Source organism: Cuculus canorus, chromosome 10 (assembly GCF_017976375.1).
Source record: "Cuculus canorus isolate bCucCan1 chromosome 10, bCucCan1.pri, whole genome shotgun sequence".
NCBI classification, from domain to species: domain Eukaryota; kingdom Metazoa; phylum Chordata; class Aves; order Cuculiformes; family Cuculidae; genus Cuculus; species Cuculus canorus.
The window spans coordinates 12,952,624-12,975,857 of record NC_071410.1 but is presented as its reverse complement, the minus strand read 5'-3'; the positions used below and the strand labels follow the sequence as shown (position 1 = coordinate 12,975,857).

Below are 23,234 nucleotides of genomic sequence, written 5' to 3'. Positions count from 1 at the left end.
AGCGGAAAATGCAATGCCTTTGAAATTGCTAAGAAATTAACTGTTTTTATCTACCCAAATCTTCATGTACATAAGCAAAGTCTAAAGAAAAAAAAGCCCTACCGTTGTAACACACTGCCTTTTTCAAAGCAGGCTATTACCCATTCCTTACACACTTCCAAAGCCTGCATGCCAGACAAGGGACAAAGGCCGCAGATACACATTTACACGTGGGTTAACTTTTCAATCCATTTTTTTCATCTCAATAGAAATAATAAATCACCTTATCCTGGAGAAAGAAGCAGCTTGACACAAAACATACGGTGCTGGGCTATTTTTATAGCACACCTAAGACATATAGGGATTCATTTATTTACTCAGCTATTTAAAAGTGGCTACTCTTACTCATTCTCTGGACAGCTAAATGCCAGGTTGCTAAGTTACTGTTACTTGACATCATCTCCTCCCCAATGTGTTCCCACATTTGACAGGTTCACATGATTTACTAGGCCAGTCGGCTCGTTATTCACTTGTCCAATGACGTCTGGATAATCATTTTAAATTCACATCATGTCCTCTCCAGCAAGCCCCCAGATTCCACATGAAAATATTTAAACTGCCTGTCACCTACTAAGTGCATTTTAAGCCACACTGGACAGCGTACCTGTATTTTTCAAATTACAATTATTATAATTAGATTTAGCATCATTCTTCAATGTTGGTTTGTATTTTAGAAGAGAAAACAATTACTGACATGCAAATAATGGGCTGTATCTGTTACAGTCTAATTTTGCTCTGTGAACAGCTCACCTCAGCTATGGATGATACATATTAAATCTGTTAGTGCTTTCAATTGGCATGAGGAAGGTAATGCTACACATAATTCACCCAGTCAAGGGCATTTTCACCTGCTGATCAATTTACATATTCTCCAATGTCATTAGAAATGAACTAGTCATCGGAAGAATAGCAGACAATATAAATTATAGACTTTGCTCATTTAACTCCAGTCAGTTTTATACTAATTACTGGATTATATTTAGGATTTGTTTTGCTTCCAGAGTAGAAAGCTTTTAATTAATATCACAGATGCCCACATAACATCAGAAGTCCATCTAGTTACTTGATGCCTTACTACAGCGAATATGTGCCTACAAGAATTCCTTTGTTCCTTTAAGCAGGGACAGATTTTTAGACAGAAGTGCCTACCCAGATGGTTAGCAACACAGACACGAAAGCTTTATGTGTACAGACCAGAGCCTCACTTCTCGGGATTACATCTAATCGATTGCCTAAACACCTAGCCCAAAGTTTCAATTTACACTACAAGTCCTCAAGAAAATTTAGTCAAATAAGATTTCCTTTCTATCCCGTGTAACGCTGTACGCTTATCATCTCTTTACCCAGAGGTAAACCAATGCTAAAGGAGGTTCCTTCTGTGCTCTCTGCAGACAGAAATGGATCGCTGCTAGTTCACACTCAGTGTCACACTGACACACACTCCTGGGCCTGGACCAGCACGATGGATCACGTAACACGCAATGACAGCACGGCACACTGATGAAAAGGACTGGCACCACTGGCACAAGTAACAGCTTCAGAATACTGCTTTCAAATGTCAGTTCTCTCGCTCCATCTGCACTTTGTAGCACATTTCAATGAACTCATTTTTCAATGGTTGTACATAGCAAGTGACAACTTAATTTAAATCCATATTAATAAAACGTGAATTACAAACACACACTGTTGATTGCCTGTCTTCCACGTTATCCATGCTTTCTAAGCCATTTGTTGGTTTAAAAAAAATAAGCCACATTTTGGGATAGAAAAAAGTGCACCAACCACTAGTGTCTTGGCTTTCATCTTTCAATTTGGTATTAGCAACCTGTACTAAATGCAAGTCTCCTGTACCACCTTTACAGCTTGGCCTTAGTTGTGCAAGAGATTTATTACTGTTATTGTTGTTATTACTAGTAGTAGTATTATTAGTATTAACAACAATAATCTTCTCAGCCATCCTGGTTAGAAAAGCAAAATCAACAGGAGACTGGTCTGCAATTAACCTTTGGTTGTAGTATCAAAAACAGTCCTTAAAGCATTTACACAAGATGACATAAGTGGCTAAGTGTCACAGGAAATCTGAAGGACTGTGAAATTTTGTCTCTGAAGACTCAGGGGTTTGAACAGACTCAAGACCTTTCCCCTCACTTGGTTGGAAATTTTTGACCGTAAACCCAATTAAACCTTTTTTAACTAGGAAAAAAAAAAAAAAAAAAAAAAAAAAAGACAGATTAGGAACTGCAAACCTCTACAATTACAAAAACCATTAATCAAGTCCAGGCTGAAAAAAGAGCTCTGTAAAATCAGAGGTCACAGATCTTAGCTGGGATGCCTCTTCCTTTGAAACTCTAGCAAAAAACCCTACAAGAGTTACTGTGTCTTTCTGAGGGGTGAAACTGAAGTCACTGAATTCCCTGACTGAAAAAAAAAAAAGACTAAAAAAAAAGAGGAAAAGCAAACGTTAATGTTCTCAAGGGGCACTGGCAAGGCTGGGGTGAGGCAGTCGGCAGCACTCTTCCTCCAGCACTCTGGGGTGCACAGCTCAGCAGCGGACACAGCCCAGAGCAGAAATTGCTAGTCATTGCCGATGGTTTGCTTAGTCAAAATGCGTGTTATTACAGCCCCATCCGTTTGCCTTTGAGATCTAACTGTCTTGTAATCCTTCACATTTACCTCTGCAACATCTCTGATAGGATGGAAATGTTAGTAGTCTGGTTTTTTAACCTGGGGAAGCTGCCACCAGGGAGCCAAGACCTGCACTCCCCAGAGGCTCTTCAGAGCCTACGCAAATGGCCCCAAAAGGCCAGAAAGTATCTGCCAAGGCTGGGAACTTAATCCAGGTTCTCAAAGCACAAATCGCTGCTGAAACCAAGGGTCATCCTTTCATCTGGTGCAGACAGGTCGGAATCTCCTGACAAAGGGCATCTCTGGGGTGCCTGAAGATTGGATTTTGACCACCGCTAGCCATCACGTTTTCTTATTTTCTCTCCATTGCCTGTCAAGCAGAATATGATACCGTGCATGCAGATGAAGCACACTGCCCCCGAGCTTATTCTGCATTATAAATCTGAGAAGAACAAAGCCACTGACAATGCTCAGGTACTTCTACTTCCACGTGTGCTTCAGCACCATTGGAAGCTGGAAGTCTAAAATGCTGCCACTGAAGGCAACCGGCTGGGCCCGGGGTTTGCTGGGCAGAGCTGGGCGGCCCTGGAAGTGGCTCTGTGATCTTCTGCTTCCATGCAGTGAGGGCCTTCTGGCAGCCCGCATCCTGCTTGCATACAGGTTACAAGCAGGCTGCAGATAGCCTGTCAGTGCCCAGAGCTGCCCCACACGACACTGATGGTGTACTCAGCCACTCTCAGCACATCGTGAGACGCAAACCTACCTAGCTGCCATGTGGGAGGGAGTGCGCACCCCAGATGAGCCATGGTCGAGGTCCCACGCTCACCTACGGCACATCAAGCCCACAGCTTCTCCCTGGCACAGCCAGTTCCGTATGCTTGAGATGGCTTCTGGCTACATCCACAGCTACAGCTGAGAGGTTTGCTCCATGGCTGGATGGCAAGCCTGGGCAAGGGGCAGGGGGGCTCTAGGCACCTGCACCCAGCAGTCAAGAAAGATCTGCCAGTGTGTATCCCTTTTTTGGGTGCCCATTACATGCCCTTGTGAGACAGACCCCCAGAAACATGGAAACCTGTCAAATCTCTGCTCTGTCCAACTCAAGAGTTCTCCTGGGTTCAGCAGCCGGCTGGTGGCAGGAGGTGCTACCTGCAGCCACAGGGACTCCGCGGTTCATCCCCATCCCCTGAAGACAACAGAAAGTCCTGCACTGATTTCTGGAGGTTCCAGAAGGAAGCCTAGGACATTCTGCCTCTGCTGACTCAAATTATAGTCATGGGGGAGGAAAAAAGGATCGCCTTCTCTTGATTAGAAAAAAGACACTTCTGCTTCCTGTGATTTATATGCAGTTCCCACATTAAAACTGTCACCTGGGTGATTGATCTCTGAAATTTGCTGCATCACATTTCCTTTTGATGCTGTTTACTGAAAACAACTTCTTTCCCCAGCTAACAAGTCATTCATTCCAACTACAGTAATGAGTCTAATTGAAATATATAAACACAGGAAGAAGACATCTAAAACATACCGAGTATTTCGCAGAGCCTTTCAACATGTTCTTTGCTTTCGCTCCCTTAGTGTTCTATAGGTAATAAAAGCCTCCTCACTTTGAAGGCTGAAACTACATTTCATTTATTTCCTTGCATGCGTTGCTGCTGGGTGCACGTGCAGATGCATACTCCTCCGTTACTGCAGTCTGCACGTGCATGGTTACTGCTGTTCAACTTACTCCTGCAGTAACAGGGGCAACCCCCAAGGACATAAATAGCATCCCAAGATAATGTGTGTACTCAAACCAGGAGCCAGTTTCCCAAACTATTTAATTCTGGACTGTAATGAATACCAAAAAGCCCTTTGATTTTATAAGCAAGAATCAGTCCATGCCTTTGCAAGCAAGTTGGCGTGATTGTTATACATGATTACAGGTCTGGGTTAGTTTGCACCAGTTACTCCTAGTGATAAGGACATGGCTGGAAAAAACTCCCACTGAAATTTTACCCCATCTACACTAAAATCCAGCAGGTTGGCTGGCAATCCCAGGGAGGTTGCTGTGACAGATGAGAAAACCAACCCAGGAGGATAAAGACCAAAAATCCCAAATAGGGAATAGTGGGTTGCACCAGCCTTCAGACGAACCTTCCTGCCAACAGGTGACAGCAAAGTTGGGAGTATCGGAGAAAAAGCCCATCTTAAGCCGAAAGTAAGGCAGATTTATATGTTCACAATTTGTGCACGCTTCACTTTTTCTTGTTATACAATCTTGTTGCAATCAAGCCCAGTTTGAAGAGGTTGTTCTCATTTTCTGTATTCAACCACTGACCAAGGATTCCAGCAAAAATGTCTGTGGGTCTTTAACAAAACAACGAATGATGAGCAACTGTAGTTTGGAAGAAGGAGAAAGACTGTAGGTTAGCCTGTAAGTGGAAGAATTAAGGTGATGCCACCTCAGGGTAAGAGAGAAATGTGTTCTGGTTAGACTCACAAAGTCTGAGAGCTTAAAAAAGAACAGGAATGTGTGTAAATCCTGACTGAGACAAGCTGGCAGATACAAGGTATTAGGCGAATTGACCTTCTCACTATGGAACAACCATAGGCCTACCACTTGGCTGTCTCCTTAATACAGACCCAGTAATATGTTATTATTTATTGTTTTAAAGACAGTCATATAACTCTTTTCCATGAAAGATGAAATAACAGCACTACAATTGTCCAAAAGATAACAAAAGCAAAGGGTACTACTCACCCGTAATATTTCTTCCACGCAGCTGGAGTCATTGGGAAGGGTAACCTAGGTTTAAAAAAAAAATAAAATATGTTTAGTCAGGTGCTGGATGCAAAGTTCAGTGACTACAACCACAGAGATGAACAGCTAACAAGCAACTGCCTTTCTTTGAAGACTGTTGTATCCGCGCTTGCTGCCTACCAAATTTTAACGTTCAGATCAACATATATCAGCAGCAGGACCCATTTTGTCAAAAGTTGTTTCTTCCTTCCATGCTGCTTTGTGCTACTAATGACCCTTTTGAAGCAATAAAGTACTCTGATTTCCTCACAGTTGAGAAGTGGCAATAGATTTGCCTGAAACTTCTGTAATTGAAGAAGATCCCACTGTTATCCCTATCGGCAGCCTTCAGAGAGAAGGCAAGGTTTGGTTTAAGTTGCCGCATGCTGCAGTGGAGGACAGAGTTGATAACAGTTAGGAGAAGGCTGTTATCATCAACTATCTTATCCTACAGCTTAATAGGCTAACAGCCAAGACAGCTCCTAAAACTTAAACATATACTGTAGTAAAACACTAGCTGGACTCTAAGAGCTGCTGCTGATCTTCTTGTCCCTCACTCCACCAGCCTGTTGCAGGTTAAGCATCCTCTGAGGACTGAACAGCACACAGGAATCCACCTCAAGAGGCTTGACAGATACTCCTTTTCCCCTTAGAAAGATGTGATATATCTATGCACAGAATCATACCCACATACACAAACACAGCGGTGCCCTTACCATCTTCCAATTGAAAATACTTGTTCAAATGGTACTTAACAGCATTTGCCACAAACCCTCATTCCAAGGACACAAAAGAGCACAAAACCTCTAAATACTGTGAACAATTACGTGCACAACAGGCAGACATGACCCACATGTACAACTATTTTGTGGCCCTTGCAAGTAGTGATGACGGGTTCTTATCATGGGGATCCAGCAGAAGAGGAAGAGGCAATATCCAGGAAGGTACCAAAAACCAGGTAAGTGCTTCATACCATAAACATTCACTGAGACTTTACCCTTGGTAACTGGTTTGATAAAAGATACTCATAACTAAACTTAATCCCTGTGATCCTCATCTGCTACAGATCTTGACCAAAAGCAAAAACCATGGTGCCTACCTAACAAACCTAGGCCAGGAACTTTGAGTGGATCATCAGCATTAGCAGCAGTAGGCATGCAGTCGACCTTCATACTTGATATTCCAGCACTTCACCAGCCTTCCTTCATTCCCCTCATATTCACTCACATCATTTATTTCCCCTCTCAGTACCTGTGAATTCTTTGCTAATCTCTGTTTTCCATACCTCATAGAAACTCTCCATTCAGTGAAGAATATAATTAACTTTAACCAAAAGATTAGCCAGCATGGGCATTGCTGCCATGTGCACTGGGATAGTGGGAGGACATACGTCTCTAAAACTCTCCTGATTTAATTGGAAAAATAGTATTTTGAATATGAGAAAACAAACCAAATAACTTCAATAAGTTTGCAGTGTACAAACCAACTACAAAATCTCTCACAGCAGTAACAGCAGCAGTCCAAAATACAGCTGAGGGAGTCAGATTGGAAAGAGTGAGTGCAGCAGAGATACAGAAGCCCTCTACTTAACATCCCTCCCTACTGTTACATGTCATTTTCAACGGTTAGCTGAGATACCATGTGCATTCTTTTGTTTAGAAATGCCTTGATTGTGATACTTGTGTCCTTGGCTATCAACACAGGGCAGAGCATGTTCTTACTTGTTTCACAGTCCTCTCCCAATTCACAGCCCTGTTTAAGTTTATGCTACTTCCAAACTAATGACGATAATAACAATAAACATACCATTTTACTTTAATAAAGCCTACTATATATTATGCAATCACAACCAGCTTCTGCTGGCAGCACTTGCTAATAACCGTAAATGCTCATGCATCAATTTAATTGTGTTAATGGCAAAGAAGATTTTAATGGCTTGACAGAACTTTTTTGTTCCCTTTGGCATTGCTTTGTTTTGAATCACTGGTATTAAAGTAATGCAAGATGTCAAAGTGCTGTGATTGTCATATAGGGAGATCCAAGTAGGAGCTAGCACAAAGAGGAAAACATTTAGATTGATGCAAACATTAAAAGAATAATTATTATAACACGGCTATCAGAGAGAGGATCAATGTAAGAGTCTTTCAGTACATTACTATTAATGGATTTCTAAAGAAATGAGACCATTTTTCTAAATTCATGCCACACTTGCACATTCTAAGAGCCTCGAAAGGCACAGACCTAGTAGAAACTTAGTCTGTCCTGGGGAAAAAAAAAGAAAAAAACCCAACTTCTCAACCTTTCAAAGTGTGAATCAAAAATTGCAAGTTTAATTGTCCATAAACATTTGCATTCAGCTAACAAGTGCAAGCAGGCCCATGTGGCACACCATGGTATCCAAGCATAGATTCATCAGGACAGAATGAAACAGAGCAGATACAATATGCATCATCTTCTCGAGTACCAGTGCTATCACAAATTGTTATTAGAACTGACATTAATAAAATACCGTGTTCCTCCCGCAGTTTAGTCAAGACTGGAGACCCTCCCCCGTACTACTTTCCTAATCTAATAAAAATCAAATAGGACCCGTTATGTGATCCTCCATCCCCTCTCCTCTTCAGCTTTCGTCAGTAATCAGATTCTAAAGAGGAGGGCACCGCTTCCATTTGTGCAAGCTTTTGGTGCCTCTCTTCCTCTGTGAGCAGCGTGGTCTAACTCAGCAGAAAGGACAGATTCCACACTTCTGTAAGGCCAAGTAGTGGCATTAACAACATGAGCTCTTCTCTTGGCCAGCAGTGCATTCACGAACACCAACTTGAAGAACAGTGAATATTACATAGGCTGCAGACAGATGTCCTGAGGTAATAAAACTTCAATCAAAACAAAAAGATTTCATAACAGCTACATGCTACACTGAACTCATCTTCCAATTTCATTTTAATCTGGCAAAATTTTTTCGCATCAAAACGTTTCATGTTTACTTTGCTAAAAAAAAAAAAAAAAAAAAGGGAAAAAAGTGAGATGGCGAAAATATTCCACCTAAGACAAGCCAGTAGTATAAGGCTCTCTCCACATTTCAGTCTCACCAGAGAGTAAGCAGAACTTAAATGATGTGGAACCAAAGGCTTAATGTATGGCTTGGATGGCTCAGAGCTGTAAAGGGAGGGAAGCAGGGCAGAAATCTAAGAGTAAGGGAATAGTAGCCATTAATGTTATGCAGATCAAATGACACTGGGTGAATGGTTACAATATCTAATGACTCATGTTGATCTAACCTTCCTTTTATTCATTCAGCAGTTCCTTGACCAGTCTTACCTCCTGGACAATTTATAATCTGCATGAGATCAGGTTTTGTTTTTGTGGCACAGAAAAAAAATCACACAAAGTCTTTTTTTCCCCTGTAATTTACATCCGACAGCAGGCATTCCTCAGCAATGCTAGCCACAAAATCTTCCAACAGACTAGTTGGAAGATTTCAGAATAGTTCTGAAAATTCAAATGTAATGTCAGAAAGCAGAAATACACCATGAATAATGTCTTTGCCAGAAATGATCGACTGCATTTTCATCTAGATAAACTGTTTGTGAACAATCCCTCTGGCTTTATTGATGCACAATTGGCCTTCAACAAGTAATCTCTTCTTCCTATACTTGTTTTATTGGAAAGATAAATGTAGCATTTTAAATGAATGTAGGAACCCACTTTCACTTCTTGCATATAAGCACCTATGCTCTTACACATCAAGAGCTCAACTTTCATTGTTATCTCCAATATCAGGAACCTATTTGACTGGGAGGAGATGAAGCTCATGCTACTGTTTAGTCCTTCGAACGCAAATTGATTTTTCACTTTCTAGCATGAAAAGATCCTGTGCATGAGCCTTGACTGATCAGTTCCAGTGTGCACTGCACAGTGTTAAGAAGAAAACACTTATGCAGAAATGCAGAAGCAGCAAAACCAGGACTGTCACAGCAGAAGCCTTGTCGTATGAATGCCTTCAGCTCCTGCCAGGCTTCTTGTTAACAGAGCATGCTTCTTTTTTTGATCAATGCAAGTAATAAATCACAGAATTAGAGTAATGAAATTGTTTAGGTTGGAGAATACCTTTAAGATCATCAAGTCCAACCATAAACCCAACACTGCTGACTGCACCACTCAACCAGGTCCCTAAGCACCACATCTACACGTCTTTTAAATATCTCCACCACTGCTGAGAGCCCACTGTTCAAATCTCCTGGAGTTGTTCATGATTTTGTCCATTTCTTATCTTGCTAATATTTCATCCCTGAAGAGTCATTCATGTTAAGAACACCTGAAATAGTTGTCAACTAATCTCACCAGTTGGGAGGATCTCAGCTCTTCCTTACTAAATTGAGCGTAAATGGGTAAGAATGGGCACAGCAAAAGAGCAAGGAAAGAATACTGCCATTTTTTTCTGGTATATTTCATATTTATGAGGTTATCATCAACATATTAGGACTGTATGTTTTGGCTCCGGAGGAAAGTGAATGAAGACCAACATGGTGGTATTAAAAAAAACCAAACAAATAAAATTACTCCCTTGGTATTCAAATATATGTATATTTCACACAGTTATTAATACTCTAGGGAGCCATTTGTTGATCTCAAATATTTATCCACTGTTTTCTTTAGTAACTCCACCATCCTGGAACCAAAATACCATGAGAAGACTACATTATTTCACCCCTAAAAAATATCACCTGGAGCTTATTAAATACATACTTTATGTATACATGTATAAAACTAAGAAAGAAAAAAAGAAAATACTATTGCCTGAAACAAAATACAGAGAGCTGCTCCTCTGTTCCTCCTAAAGGCAGAAACAGTTGTGTTAAATATTTACTTACTGAAGAATCTGAAAACAGGAAAAAGTTTTAAGGAGTGGACTGAGTTAATTAATTTGTTAAGCTGAGACAGCCTGGTCTGCAGTCAGGGTTGGTCTTCCAGTGGTGGATGGAGACGTTCACACCACTTCCCTCGAGTAAAGCATATTCGCTAGGAAAACTATCTCACTAGTATGGTCCAAAATCAGAATCAGACTCCTGTTAACTTTAGTGAACTTCCAAAAGTTTCAGAAGCCCAAACTGCCCAGAATGGGCATCCTTAGTTTCATACAAAAGCCAATGACTCTAACATGCTCCTCTCCAGTCACCTAAGAGCTAGACGAAATGGCACAGTTATACCAGGGTGGGACAGTTGGGCACCAATCCACAAATCGGAAGGAATTACAGTTTCATTTCCTTACAATGAACATAGCTCACAACGACCTCCCAGTCAGAACAACCCCAACTACAAGGACAACGCTTTTTCACTGGCATTTAGTTCTGCTACAGCAACTTTTAAACCAGACTGACCTGGACGTGACAATTACATTTTTTCTCGTTCTTCCCAGCGCATGCTGTATTTAGCCCATTTTTTCTTTTTCGTTTCTTTGATGTTTTCTTTTAACAATACTATTTCAATGTTGATCAGCATGAAATAGTCTCCATGAAAGCACAATATGCTGATGTTCAATTTAAACTCAATGGTTCTCCATTATTTTCATGCAGTAAATTGCCAAACTCTATTAGAGGGAGAAGCCTGATAAAGTGATCTCTCACTTCAAGGTCTCCTGGGAGCTTTTTAATGTACGAAAAGCTGCACATTTTACCTATGGAATATTCTGAATGTGGTATTTTACAAGCTTGCCATGACGATAATGCCAGAGTAGCTGATAATGTCCATATTCAGCCAGGCCCAAACAGAAGTGGCATTCACAGTACTTAACTTGTGACCAAAACACAGGCTTGCATAAAGGCTGTTAAAACTATTTTACACTGACAAAGAACAAGGAAATCTGGAACTTCATATTTTCTTCTTTTCTTTCTTCCTTTCCCTCTCTCCATTCCTCCTCCTGCAACAACTACAAGTATTTATTTACCTATATAAAACAAGTACACGTTCTTATGCGCCTCCGTATTTTCACCTTGTTCTTGAAAAGGTTACCTTACACATTTCCATTAAATTGATGATAAAAGGCACCCTGACCTAAAATGCCACTGTGCACTTGTCTGCTTGAAACATCAAAGCCTAAGTAACAGACTGTGGTGCAGAGAGATAGATGGTGTGGCAGAAATAAAGATCAAGTGTCTGTTTCTTGTCTTACTTTTACCAGTGCGAAGGAAACCTAACTCCTCTGAAGACAATGAAGTAGTATAAGTATAAAAGGAGTGTGAAGGGAGTTCAGCTTCAGAGTCTATTCACCCTCAGTTAGGGGGATGTAAATTAGATGCCATATTTGTTCTCAGTGCAGAGTAGAACCTCTTGGAAATCACTCAAATTCCCTTTATAATACAGACATGACAGTACAAATTTACTACAACTTGGAATTGTGTCTCCTCTAAGTCTCTTTCCCATTAGTGGAAGGTGGTGTCGGCTCCCAGGACAGACCAGCCTGGCAGCATCAAGTGGGAGTTCTGAAAGTTCCTGCCAACACAGCAGCAAAGTCACCAGGTGATACCGTGGCTTTGTCAACACAACTGAAACTCCACCAAAGTCGGTGGAGTGGCATCAGGGTAACCTGAAGCATTATTTGACCTCATTAATTCAGACCGTAACATTTCTTGACGTCTTAAAGAGGAACCTTTTTCAGCATCTATTTACATCTAACAATGCCGTGACTGTAGCTACAAGAATACAGGAGTGACTGTTCCAGTTGGCTGTTCCACTTATTTCTTTAAAGCAGGTACGAAAGTCCTCACTGGAAAATGTACTCCTGGGTTTAATTTGTACAGTAGTTTGCACAGCTGCAGAGCCAATGCTGAGACCCAAATTAATTGCTCAGAGCCTGTTTGCAAATGAGTTGTTTTCATGCGTTCCCTCCATTACAGCCATGACTTGCAGATCGCGTCCTCAGACCGTCTTCAAAAGAGAGGGCCAGAATTCAAAGGGCAAGGACTTAGTCTGGCCCACAGGAAAAGAAAACAAATGTATTTTGAAATATCTTAGGTTTTAAATACCAACACCGACACTACCTGTTAGCATACCTACTCTACAGAAATACTTCTTTTAAATACACATCAATCAAATTAATTAAATTCCTATATAAAATAAAAGCCATTTTCCTTTTATTAATAATAACAAAATTGCACAATTAATGAGTATGTTTTTATTGGGTCTGGCTCCAAATTCAGACTACGTTAAAAGCCAGATCTTATGCTCATTAAATGGCAAGACACACAATTACCCCAACTGCCACTGAAATGTCATGGTTATCATACAAAAGTGGAGCTAAAATAAGGCTTTTTGGACAGTACGGAACTTAAAACAAAGAAATTCTGATTCTGAATGGGATCTTGCTGGCTTCTCTTTTAGTTACAATTCTAATTAAAATGCTTTGATCTATTAGTGGCAAGGGATGCTGCTAAATGTATTCAATGCAGAAGTCGCATACTTTTCCTGAGCTCCCCAAATCTCTTAGATCTGTGTGCACTTATGCTGCGTGCAGTTAAACTGCTCACTAAAATGAAAAGGTATCTAAGAATAACTCACTTCCATTACATTTATAAATCACATTAATTAATTCTACATCTCCAGTGGTGTAGAGACCAAATTCTAATGCGAGATCTAATTAAAGAAAAGGCAAAAAAAACCTGGAATTGAAACACAGAAGTAACTGTTTAGCCTCAAATTAATGAGGCGCTATGCTAAGCAAGAATGTCCATAAATCCCTAATGAGGGTTTTAAACACATTAAAACTTCCTAATACAAAGTGTTTGCCTTCCTTTTATCCAATAACAAATAAGCCAATAATTTTCTGCCTCTAAATGACACTATTAACTGTCATGGCATGTTTTATTTGACAAACCCTCCATTCAAATACAGTAAAACCAATTAATTTGCCTGCTGTGAAATGTGTTTCTTGATAGCTTTTATGTGATTTTTCTTCTCAAAGAAATGTAAATACGAGGTCAATGTAGGTGCCTGAGTTTGCTTAAAAATACACCACAATAACTATAGATTTTCTAGTCAGTTTTCATTTCAAATGAATTGAAAGATAACCTCTTATTTCAGGTCATCAATCACATAATGGCCTCCTGATAAGTAAACAGTTACAGAGTAATAGTTTTATTACTAGGGAAATGGTCCCGTATTTGAGCCGTGATAGTTGTGAAATTACCACTTTGTTCTGTTATAAATAAGGGTTTGCAATCAGGGTGCTTGGCCTCTCTGACTTTCCCAGCGGCGGTCAGCAACCACGGCACCGTGCACCAGTGCCCTCCCAGCCACGGCGTGGCTGCTGGCTTCACACCACGGTGACACTCCACAGCTTCTACGTGTGGCGATGGCCATGTGTTACCTTTTCTTTCTGGTCAGAAAAATCTATAGAACAAATAAAAGTTAATTCTGTGGTTTCAGTGGTCCCCTGGGCCCCACTTAGTAGATCTCAGTAGAGAAAAGCAAGACTGTCTTCTGCTTGTCCCACAATTTACGGCGCATCTGAATCTCCAAAGCTCTTCTATGGTTTTGTCACTGGGAAGATCAGCCTACTAAAAAACACTCTTTTTATACTTCAGAAATACACTTTTTTCAGCCTGTGCCCACTACATGAACTGAACCGCACTGTAAATTGAAGGTAAAATAGAGGATAATGCATGGCATGCCATGCTTTATGGGGCCTAACTGAATGCCAATTAATCTTTACAACGTATGTACAGTTCCATCAGCTCTTGCATTGCATCATGATCACACTGCAGATTTTGCCTTAAGACAGAAACACAACTTTAAAAAAATCCCATAACACACCACATACAAACAGAGAGAGAGAAGGAACAGAGAATTAAATAAAATAAAGATGCCTACCAGCATGGAAAAGGACAAAAGTGCTCACTTATTTAATTGTCTGCAATAGATTACTAACCAGAATCAGATAATTTATGTAGCATGCCATGACAGCTGATTTCCGATTTGCACTCTCTTGTACATAACAAGCAAAGAAAATCTGCAGCCTCACTCCGAAGAGCAGTGCCAAGGCTGCCGGACACGTGAGAAGGGCCGGGGAGAACTGAGGCTGAGATGAACCAAAGGCAGTGAGAGCGCTCGGCAGCTCTCAGCCACCACCCCCATCTCTAAGACACATGGCTCCAAACCTTTATTTCCTCCCTCGCAACAGAAATCCCTGTTACTATTGCTAGACATTTTTGCCATAGTGACCTTTCCGCAGGGATGTCTGGAGAAGTAATTTATATTTATATATTATTATCATATAAAATTACGTAAGTATGAATCCAAATAAGAGAAAAACACATTATGCAAATATCCATATTTTGCTCCTTAGCCACAACTCTACTATGCAAGCTTAGGAACTGAACTGCAGTAGTTTCAAAAAGTAAATCGAAGAGACCCCTTGCTTTGCCTGAACAATGAGAAAAACATGTTCTTTCTATACACTCCGCAAATAAAAGTTCCCAAATTAAACTTTAAAAAACTACTTATCTAAGAAATATGCTTGACTCAGTCAAATATCAGGGAATCAATTAAATGATGGACACAAGCTTTTGAGTTCACGATACCACATAATTACAACCTGTATTTTGCTCACTTTAAAATCCAGTGTTCCTGAAGTCTGAACTAAGCTCCACCCCTCCAGAACGTAGCTATCTGCATCTAATTTTGCTGATAAAATGTAAATAAAAACATTGCTTATATTTATGCAATGGATCTGATATGCTATACCACATCAACAACTTTTACATCTACTTCTTAATCGAGACACTGAATTGGGCTAAGATCACCTGACATTATTTCACTTCTGACCTTTTCAACTGTCAAAGCAGACAGATTTTTATCCTACAAGATTCAAGCCAAAGCCTCAAAGGTGCAGTGCCAGAGCATTAATCCATTTCACTAGACAGTCATTGAAATTATAATTGAAAGTTCAACTTACTTTAGCATTTTACGCTGAAATACTTCTGGCAGCCCAGGGCAGAAAGTCGAAATCTGGTTTCCAATAGAGACCATTTCCAATGGTTTCTAAATGTTGGCAGCAAAATTTCTTATTGTCAAAGAGATCAGCAGATGCCGGTTTCCATTAATTTACTTTCTGCGACTGCTGCTCGCTTCAGGAAGCCTTTCTTTACCTAAGGATGCTGACCTGCTGCCGGATCCCATCAGAAACGGACTAAGAAAGACACTGATTTATTAGGAGACTGGAGACACTTCAGGGAAATTCCCTACAACAGCTGGGGCAGATCCCATCCCTCCATTTATTCTGACTGATGCCGTAAGCAGAAAACCAAATCTGCACAGAAGATATCATGCTCCAAACTCAAGCTAAATAAACTGATCCATGTGTATTAGACTATCAAGTGTAACTGCAGAATCCGAAGGGTCAGCAGACAGCTTTTCCTCTTCACCAACAGGTTGTCATAAAGGGAAAAGGACTTTTGAATCTGAAAATAACATCACTGTTTTAAGTAGTGGGCTCTAAATCCTTTGTTCTGGTGTTCTGGAGCTGCCCAGAGGTCTTTGGCCAGGAAGTACCCTATAAATAACAGTTTATTATTCTTAAACTAATCTAAACAAGCATTTATGTTAACTTGGAAGACAAGTTTCATTAAGCCTAAAAGCCTTTTTTCTATATTTTTATAGTTGGGGATGACTAGTAATTTTTTGGCATCTTATCCGGAGGCTAAAGAGTTTCTTTTGTGGAAGCAGGAAGGGGGAACAAGGAACATGAGATCTAATACCTATTATGCAATGACAGGTCATTTTATCAATGTTTTCAAGACTACTATTGTATTTGTGCTATAAATTTTACTGTCTATATCTGCACAAGGTCCCTTAAATCCTTAGTGCTGGGATATTAGCCCCTTAATTCAAAGCACTGAGAAATAACGCTGCAGCAATGCATGAGCAATGGGAAGAAAACAGCCCTGAAGACCACATTAACCGGGTGTGTGTTGGGTCTCCTTGAGGTGCAGCGATCTCAAGGCTCAGATCTCAAAGTCAGACCATTAAGGCAAGGAGAAAACAGACCGGCTCTTAGGCAATGCAAATCTCACAGAAGGGCATCTAAGACAAATATCAGAATTGCACGATACCTTAGGGACATCAACAGTGACATTAGCAAACCTTCTGTACCCTTGGAGAGGGTGTCTTGGTGCTTACTGCTTCAGCACCTTTAATTACTTTAGTGTTGCCAGCCCTATCAGAGATGTCTGTCTCCTGCTCTGCACGTGTGTATGTGAAGGTAACTGAGCGTATATGTATTTCTCCTTTCCTTTCTTCCTACTTAGACCTTAAGGGCAAAGATGATCTACTGAGCTATGGACTGCTGCTAATGTTATTTCCCACACAGTACAAACTCTCTTAGAACAGATCTGTTTGTGCCGAGATTCTGATGCAGCACAGGCAGCAATCGCTCTTTGGATCCCTGTCTGGGCTACTACTCTCAGTCTAGTTTGCTGCACTGCACCCAATCCGCATACCCTTTCAATGATCCAGCACACAACTGTCCTTGCCTACAGCGGGATCAAGGACACAGGCCCTTTAACAGACAGCTTGCATAGAAAATGTAGTCACTTTCAGCTTAATTTTGCAAACTTTGCAGTAAATATTCTGACAAAATTTATTGAAGTAGAGAATTAAAGAATTTTGAAACCTCAGAGAGAGAGAGGATTTGGGAATTTTTCTTTTCACTCTGCTAGAGGTGTACTGCAACTTTGGGAAAGCTAGATAACTTCTGCGTTTCTTTGTTTAGGCATCCGTATAAACACAATAAGCAATACATAACTAGTCACCACCTGGTTACAGCAGGAAAGCAGTTCTTTGGAGATCCTCTGCAGGCTAGTGTCATACAGAAGTGACAGATACACACAAAGCCGTATACAACTGGAGATTCCTGACTGCTGTAAATGTCAGTCCTCAATAAACGGTTTGACCTTTTTTATCTATTATTTCCATTTTTTAACTGAAATCAGGTATGACACACTGAGCATTTCAGGGGAATAAATGCAGCTTGGGGATGACTGCAGTCTCATGTCTCACATCACACCCTTGAAATGCAATGATCTTCCCAGAAATACAATGCTGTCTTGGTACTTAAGCCCGAAGGACCTCCCAGCATCTGTTTGCTGGCTGACCTAACAAACCAATGAGCCCATTATCAGCATGTCTCTATAAGCCAACAAGGTTTCTTTTAGTGGAACTACTTAAAGCCTATAGCAGCTTGATCTTAGAGAAGCTATTCTTCAGAAATTTAACTGAGATCTTCCACAGGCAGATCACCTTCTGGGTGAACCCACTTCTGCACTGACTACACAGAGAGGCCAGGGTCAGCACTCTGCTCAGTTGGGGCATCTCAGTTAAAGATTGAAAGTTAGGTGAGTTAAACGTGAATCACAAAGTGTACAATTGCGCTGCAGCTCATGTGCGAAGCTGAACTCACAGTGGAGAAATGGAAACAGATGAGGAATAAATTCCCCATCACACAGTGACTTGGAGATCCAAATGCAAGACGCGAGACACAGCTACTCTTGTCAAGCGAGACAACGAGCAATTTGTTGTCTAACAATAATTCTGAACTGGAGGGAGGAAGGGGAATTGCTTTGATTTGGATTTAAAATAACATTTTAAAAACTTCTCAGAGCTGAGAATCTGAAAGTGTTCACCTTGTGTTGACCAAAAAAAGCTTCACTGTGACAAAAATGGAGGCGTCTCCTACTGATTCCAACCTGGTAAAACACTTCCCTTAAGAAAACAAAACAAAACAATGGCAGGAGCTCTGGAAAGAAACAACACAGAATTTGTTTAACAAAACGGAAATGCCAACTAGGGGAAATGCCTAAAATTTTAACTATTTCCCAGAAACTGTAAAACTCAATAAAATAAAAAAAATATTAATAGAAGTGGCAGTGCTGCTTAATTTGATCTTTCACTGTCAAAACTGTGTCCCGAAGTTGCAGAGCTGTATGGCTGAATTTCAGCCTTCCCTCAACCACAGCTTTTCCAGTGAGATAACAGAAAATCCAGTTTCCCTTCCACATACAACTCAGTTCATTAAAATCACAGAATTGTGACAGGGCTAAGGCAGGAGTTTTTTGACACAAATGCCTCTGGTTGTGTGCTACCAGTAAGCTCAACAAAATGAAATGAAGAAACTCCCAGAAATTATTGAACTGCCAAATTTTTCTCATTGGTTTTTACAGGAACAGCCTCGCTTAATTGGCTGAAGGGAAAAAAGCTGTCGTATCTGAAATGGCCAGAAGAGAGAAAACGCTGGCAGAATGATGTCTTCCTAGGTGAGAGTAGCCCAAGACTTAATTCCATGTGTCAGGGCAAGATAACACACAGTCACACACATATGATCTCATCAGCCCTTCAGGAGACAGGATTTTACTTGACGTTTGGTAATATTATTCTAGAGACTTTCTTAATATGTTTGCAGAACACACAAACAAGAAAAAAATGCTGTGTAAAACTCAAAATTGATAACACTTAAAGGGATATGCAATCATTATGATAGGAGTAATCACAACATTATTAATGACAAGAGGAAAAGAACAAATAAACAATCAGTAGGAATTCTACGTGTCTGCAAAAGCATTTGTTGCCCATCACACCAGTGTTTGCATCTCTCCCTCTCTGATACCTACGTGCACTTCCATGGATAAATGACTGCATCGCTTGGGCCAGCACTGTACTCAACAGGTTTCAGCCTGAGGGTATTACTCAAGCTATCGGGGTGAAAAACATCCTCGCTGCCACCCCTTCCCTGCACCATGAGCTGCGGCCCATCCACCTCTTTGCTGGCTTCCAGCGGGGAGGCGCTTTGGACAGCATGGTGGTCCCCACTACAATAGCACTGGGTTATGTTCTGCAAAAAGTCATTCCAGAGCTTCGTCCCAACCTAAAGGGAATTCAGGGTCAGTTACTAGATCACTTCCCATTTCTTGAGATGACTGCAGGCATTTTCAGTGCTCCTGCCCTGACTCTCTCTGCAGGGACCCCAGGCAGGGGTTCCCCAGCAGCCTCGGGGCAAACCTGACCTGGTTCCTGTTGCCTTCCCTGCGCTCTCAGGGTTCAAAAGCACAGCAGCACAACCTGTGCCGCCTCCAGCGAAAGGCCCTTTGGCTCCAGCCTGAGCAACCCGCGAGCCCTAAGACACCGGCGCTGGCTGCACCAGCAACAGGGATCGTGCAGGCTTGGAAAGTTTCCTTCGAAACAACAAAGGCTAAAAACCTAGGGCTTCATTCTTCATTCTAACTTGACAGCTAGAAGGGGGGTACAAAACTGTGCTGGATGAAACGCCTGGCTTAGAGAAGGGGCTGGCCAGGCTTGCAGCAGCGCTGGCTGTCGATCCCCACTGTGCGATGCTCCCCCAGCAACCCCCCAGCACAGCACAGCCCCTGCTCAGCCCCACAAACACCCACCGCAGCCTGAAGCCACCCTCAGCCTGCCTTCACACCGGGACGGAAAAACTAACAATCAGAGCTTTCTTTTAAGCCATGAAAGCTTAAACTCTGTAAAGCCTGACAGCAACTTGCACTCCCGGCTAAGCCATCAGCATTTTCAAGCCTTGGGGAGACAGATCCTTGAGTGATTTTATATACAAAATCATATGTATTTGTAAATACTCGAATGATTTCCATACATACCCACCAGCCACACAATGCAATAATAAATTATTCCAATAAATGGCATTACTCTAAGAGAGCAACGAGGATAAATATAATTGTACAAGGTTTAAACAGGATGTAAATCAGCATTAAAAAAAAAAAAAGGCAAGTTAATGTGAAGCTGTTTACTCCGAGAGAATCTCCTCCACTGCTCTAACATTTCAGCAATAGCCTCCAGTCCTGAGTGTGCTGCAGGAAGCAACAGAGAGCAGTTCAGTAGATGAAACAAAGAGGACCTAATTACCATGCGAAGCACAACATCCTTCAGATGTGATGAGAAACGTGACTGCATGAAAAACTGGTCCTGGGGAAATTTCAAAATATGACCACCCAAGCATAAAGAAGAGAGTGGTGAAAACCAGGGAAACTGCAACATGAGGGTACAGTATTTCTATACAAAGAATATTAGTTTAAACGCATGCACATACAGATATTGTGTACGTACACACATCTATATGCAGACACAACAATACAAGGAACTATGTGATTGTGGATGAAAGCTATAAATGTATAAAAGCTTTCAAACCATATGCTACATATTAATAAAAGAAATCACATAAATTCTTTGTATGTTGATCCATGGAAATTCTTGAGGGAAAAGCAAACAAACAGCCAAATGCATGAAAAACAACCAAGCAGCTTGACAGTCCAGCAGTATCCTTCCATTTTCATCATACTTGTTCATTTAATATTCATTTTTGCCTACAATTCACAATTTGAATGTAAATAATTTATGAATATTGGCCATAAATTATTTTGGGAGTTTTGTGGGTTTTTTGTTTTTGTTTTTTTTTAAGAAGAGGAACATGGATGATAATTACTGACATCTTCTTGGAGCAAAGCAAAGCCTGATTTTCAATTACAGGTAAAGGAGTTGTCATTTGAAAAAATGTCTGAGGAGGTATTTAAAGCTGCAGTGGAGAAAATGCTGGCTTGCACTGCAGCTGGGTCAGCCCAGGGGCCACGCTGTGGCCTCTGCAGTTACCATCAGCTGCACGAAGCTCCCACTGGTTTGGCACCAGTGCAACCGTGGGGATTGAGACCCCCATCACCAACATGACGTGAGACTATGCTCAGGAATGGCTATTGCTCCCTCAGGGTGGGAATACAGCCTACCATTCCTAATTTTGATCTAACAAACAGCAAGCTCTTTTGGAGAAGAAATCACTAAGAAATTAGCACCTCTTGAACACCCTTTTGCTAGCAAACCTCAGCAAGGCTGCAGTTAACCTATTAATTTATCACCCCAGCCCTCCGTGTGTGTGTGCAAAGATGATGGTCCGTCTTGAAAGGCTGTTCAAAGTGTGCAAAAACTGAGAAACAGAGTTTGCAAATTCCTCAGCACAATCAATACCGCTCTCCAGCTCCAGATTCCCTTTATCGATGACAGCCTTTCTCACTGCAGTGATTAGAGATTCTACATCTTTTAATCACAAAGAACATGACAACTACACCCTATCTATAGCTTTGTGATTTACAGCAACTGATGCACTATCATAATTGCATTAGTGCAATGATAGCTTTTCGGTGTTACACGAGCAGCTAAATTTAAATACGGTTGCATTTGTGACAAACTGACAAGGGAAATCTGATATTTGAATCCAGCACTGATTTTTAACCCCTTCAGCTTCTCTCATCTCCTTCCGCCTGTTAGTGGCAGAGATGAATCACTCTTTTCTTGCCTCACCAGTTCTAGCTGTAAGAAAATGGAAAGATGACCCGTGGACTAATGAGAAGCCACATGATGTGTATATGTCTCATGTATGTGTTAAAAGACAGCATATAAATTTTGGGAGCCATGTCCCACCCTTATAATAAAGCATTAACTCCGTTGCTTATGAGTAGGTAGATTTCAGTTTAGCCATTGTTGCCCTTATTTGCAATTTCTTTAGATGACTTCTCAGTTTATACCATAAAGTCACTTGAACACTGATGCTTCTTTCGAAATTCAGGGGACTTGTTTGTTTTATTTTTAGCCTGATTCCTGACAGAAATGAGACACCCACTGACTGCAGTCATAGGAGTCTGAAATAATGCATATGTTTGTGCTCTCATACCAAAAGGGTGTTCAACTCGCCCCTGCTGTCCAGCATCAAGGTCAAAAGATACGGAAAGTCTTCAGAGTTTGAAAAGAAGGCAATAGGGGAGAGCAGAGGGACCCTACTGCTGTCCCATTACAGGAAAAGCTAATAAAGCTCACCCTTTGTAAGATATCAGAGGATCCGCATGAGAGAGAGACATTACAAGACAGGCTTCATTAGCTCCTCCGCTCACAGAGTGACTTCTTTTTACAAGGGAACACAAGATTTCAGCCTCCTGAGCTGAAAGAAACCACAGGCTGGCAGGGAAGAATAAGGCTAGATGAAAAGCAGGTTCTTCTTATCTCTTTCTAAATATTACCATACAAAGTACTGGCTTGCATCCCCCAGCAGTGTCCCATCTAGCAGCACGCAAAGCAACGAGCAACAAGCAACGGGCAGGTGCCTGTGACTTGCAGGCAATGGGAACCAATTCAGGACAACTTGCATCTCTTCCCAAAGCTTGACCCAATGCCAAAATGGCTGTGGCACATGTCACAGACTTCTCAGAAGACCTCAGTTCAGCTTCCTGCTCTGCCAGATGCTTCTTATGCAAGCTCAGGAGACTGCACTCTCTGTCTGACCCTCAGCTTCTACCTGAAGGCTAGGACACTGGCACAGGGTCTCTCGGAAGACACCACACCTGACAGGGAGAAGCTACTTCATGATTCCCTGCACCAGCACCTCAGCTGCAGGCACACAGACAGCCACAGAGCATTTCCTTGTGAGAGATGTGGATTTACAGCAAGAAACCAAAAGCTACAAGACTAATACGTCGCAGGAGATCAAGGACACTACCAACGGCTTAGATCTCTGTAACAGAAGCATCTCAGCACAACCCTGCATCACCTCCCAGCATCCTTGCTTATGCAGTTCAGTGCTGGCAAGCGCAGCACTGCTATCAGATCTAGCACGTTCTGTGTTTATCAGAACAATGGGTAGGGCTGGCAATGGGTAGGGCTGGCACCGCTTCTCCTCCCTCTTTGAACACAAAGAACAAGGCCTGGAGTGACCAACCCATACACCAGCCCC

The 23,234-nt window shown here is 41.4% G+C and overlaps 1 protein-coding gene across 2 annotated transcripts in view; it reads right to left on the bottom strand.

Annotated features, from left to right (window-relative positions):
* AFF2 (ALF transcription elongation factor 2) overlaps positions 1-23,234 on the bottom strand; it is a 333,777-nt gene that overhangs the window by 147,892 nt on the left and 162,651 nt on the right. For both annotated transcript variants that reach the window (XM_054075616.1, XM_054075617.1), the window contains exon 4: positions 5,405-5,449. In XM_054075616.1, the coding sequence (XP_053931591.1) occupies positions 5,405-5,449 (45 nt within the window). The remainder of the gene's footprint in view (positions 1-5,404; positions 5,450-23,234) is intronic.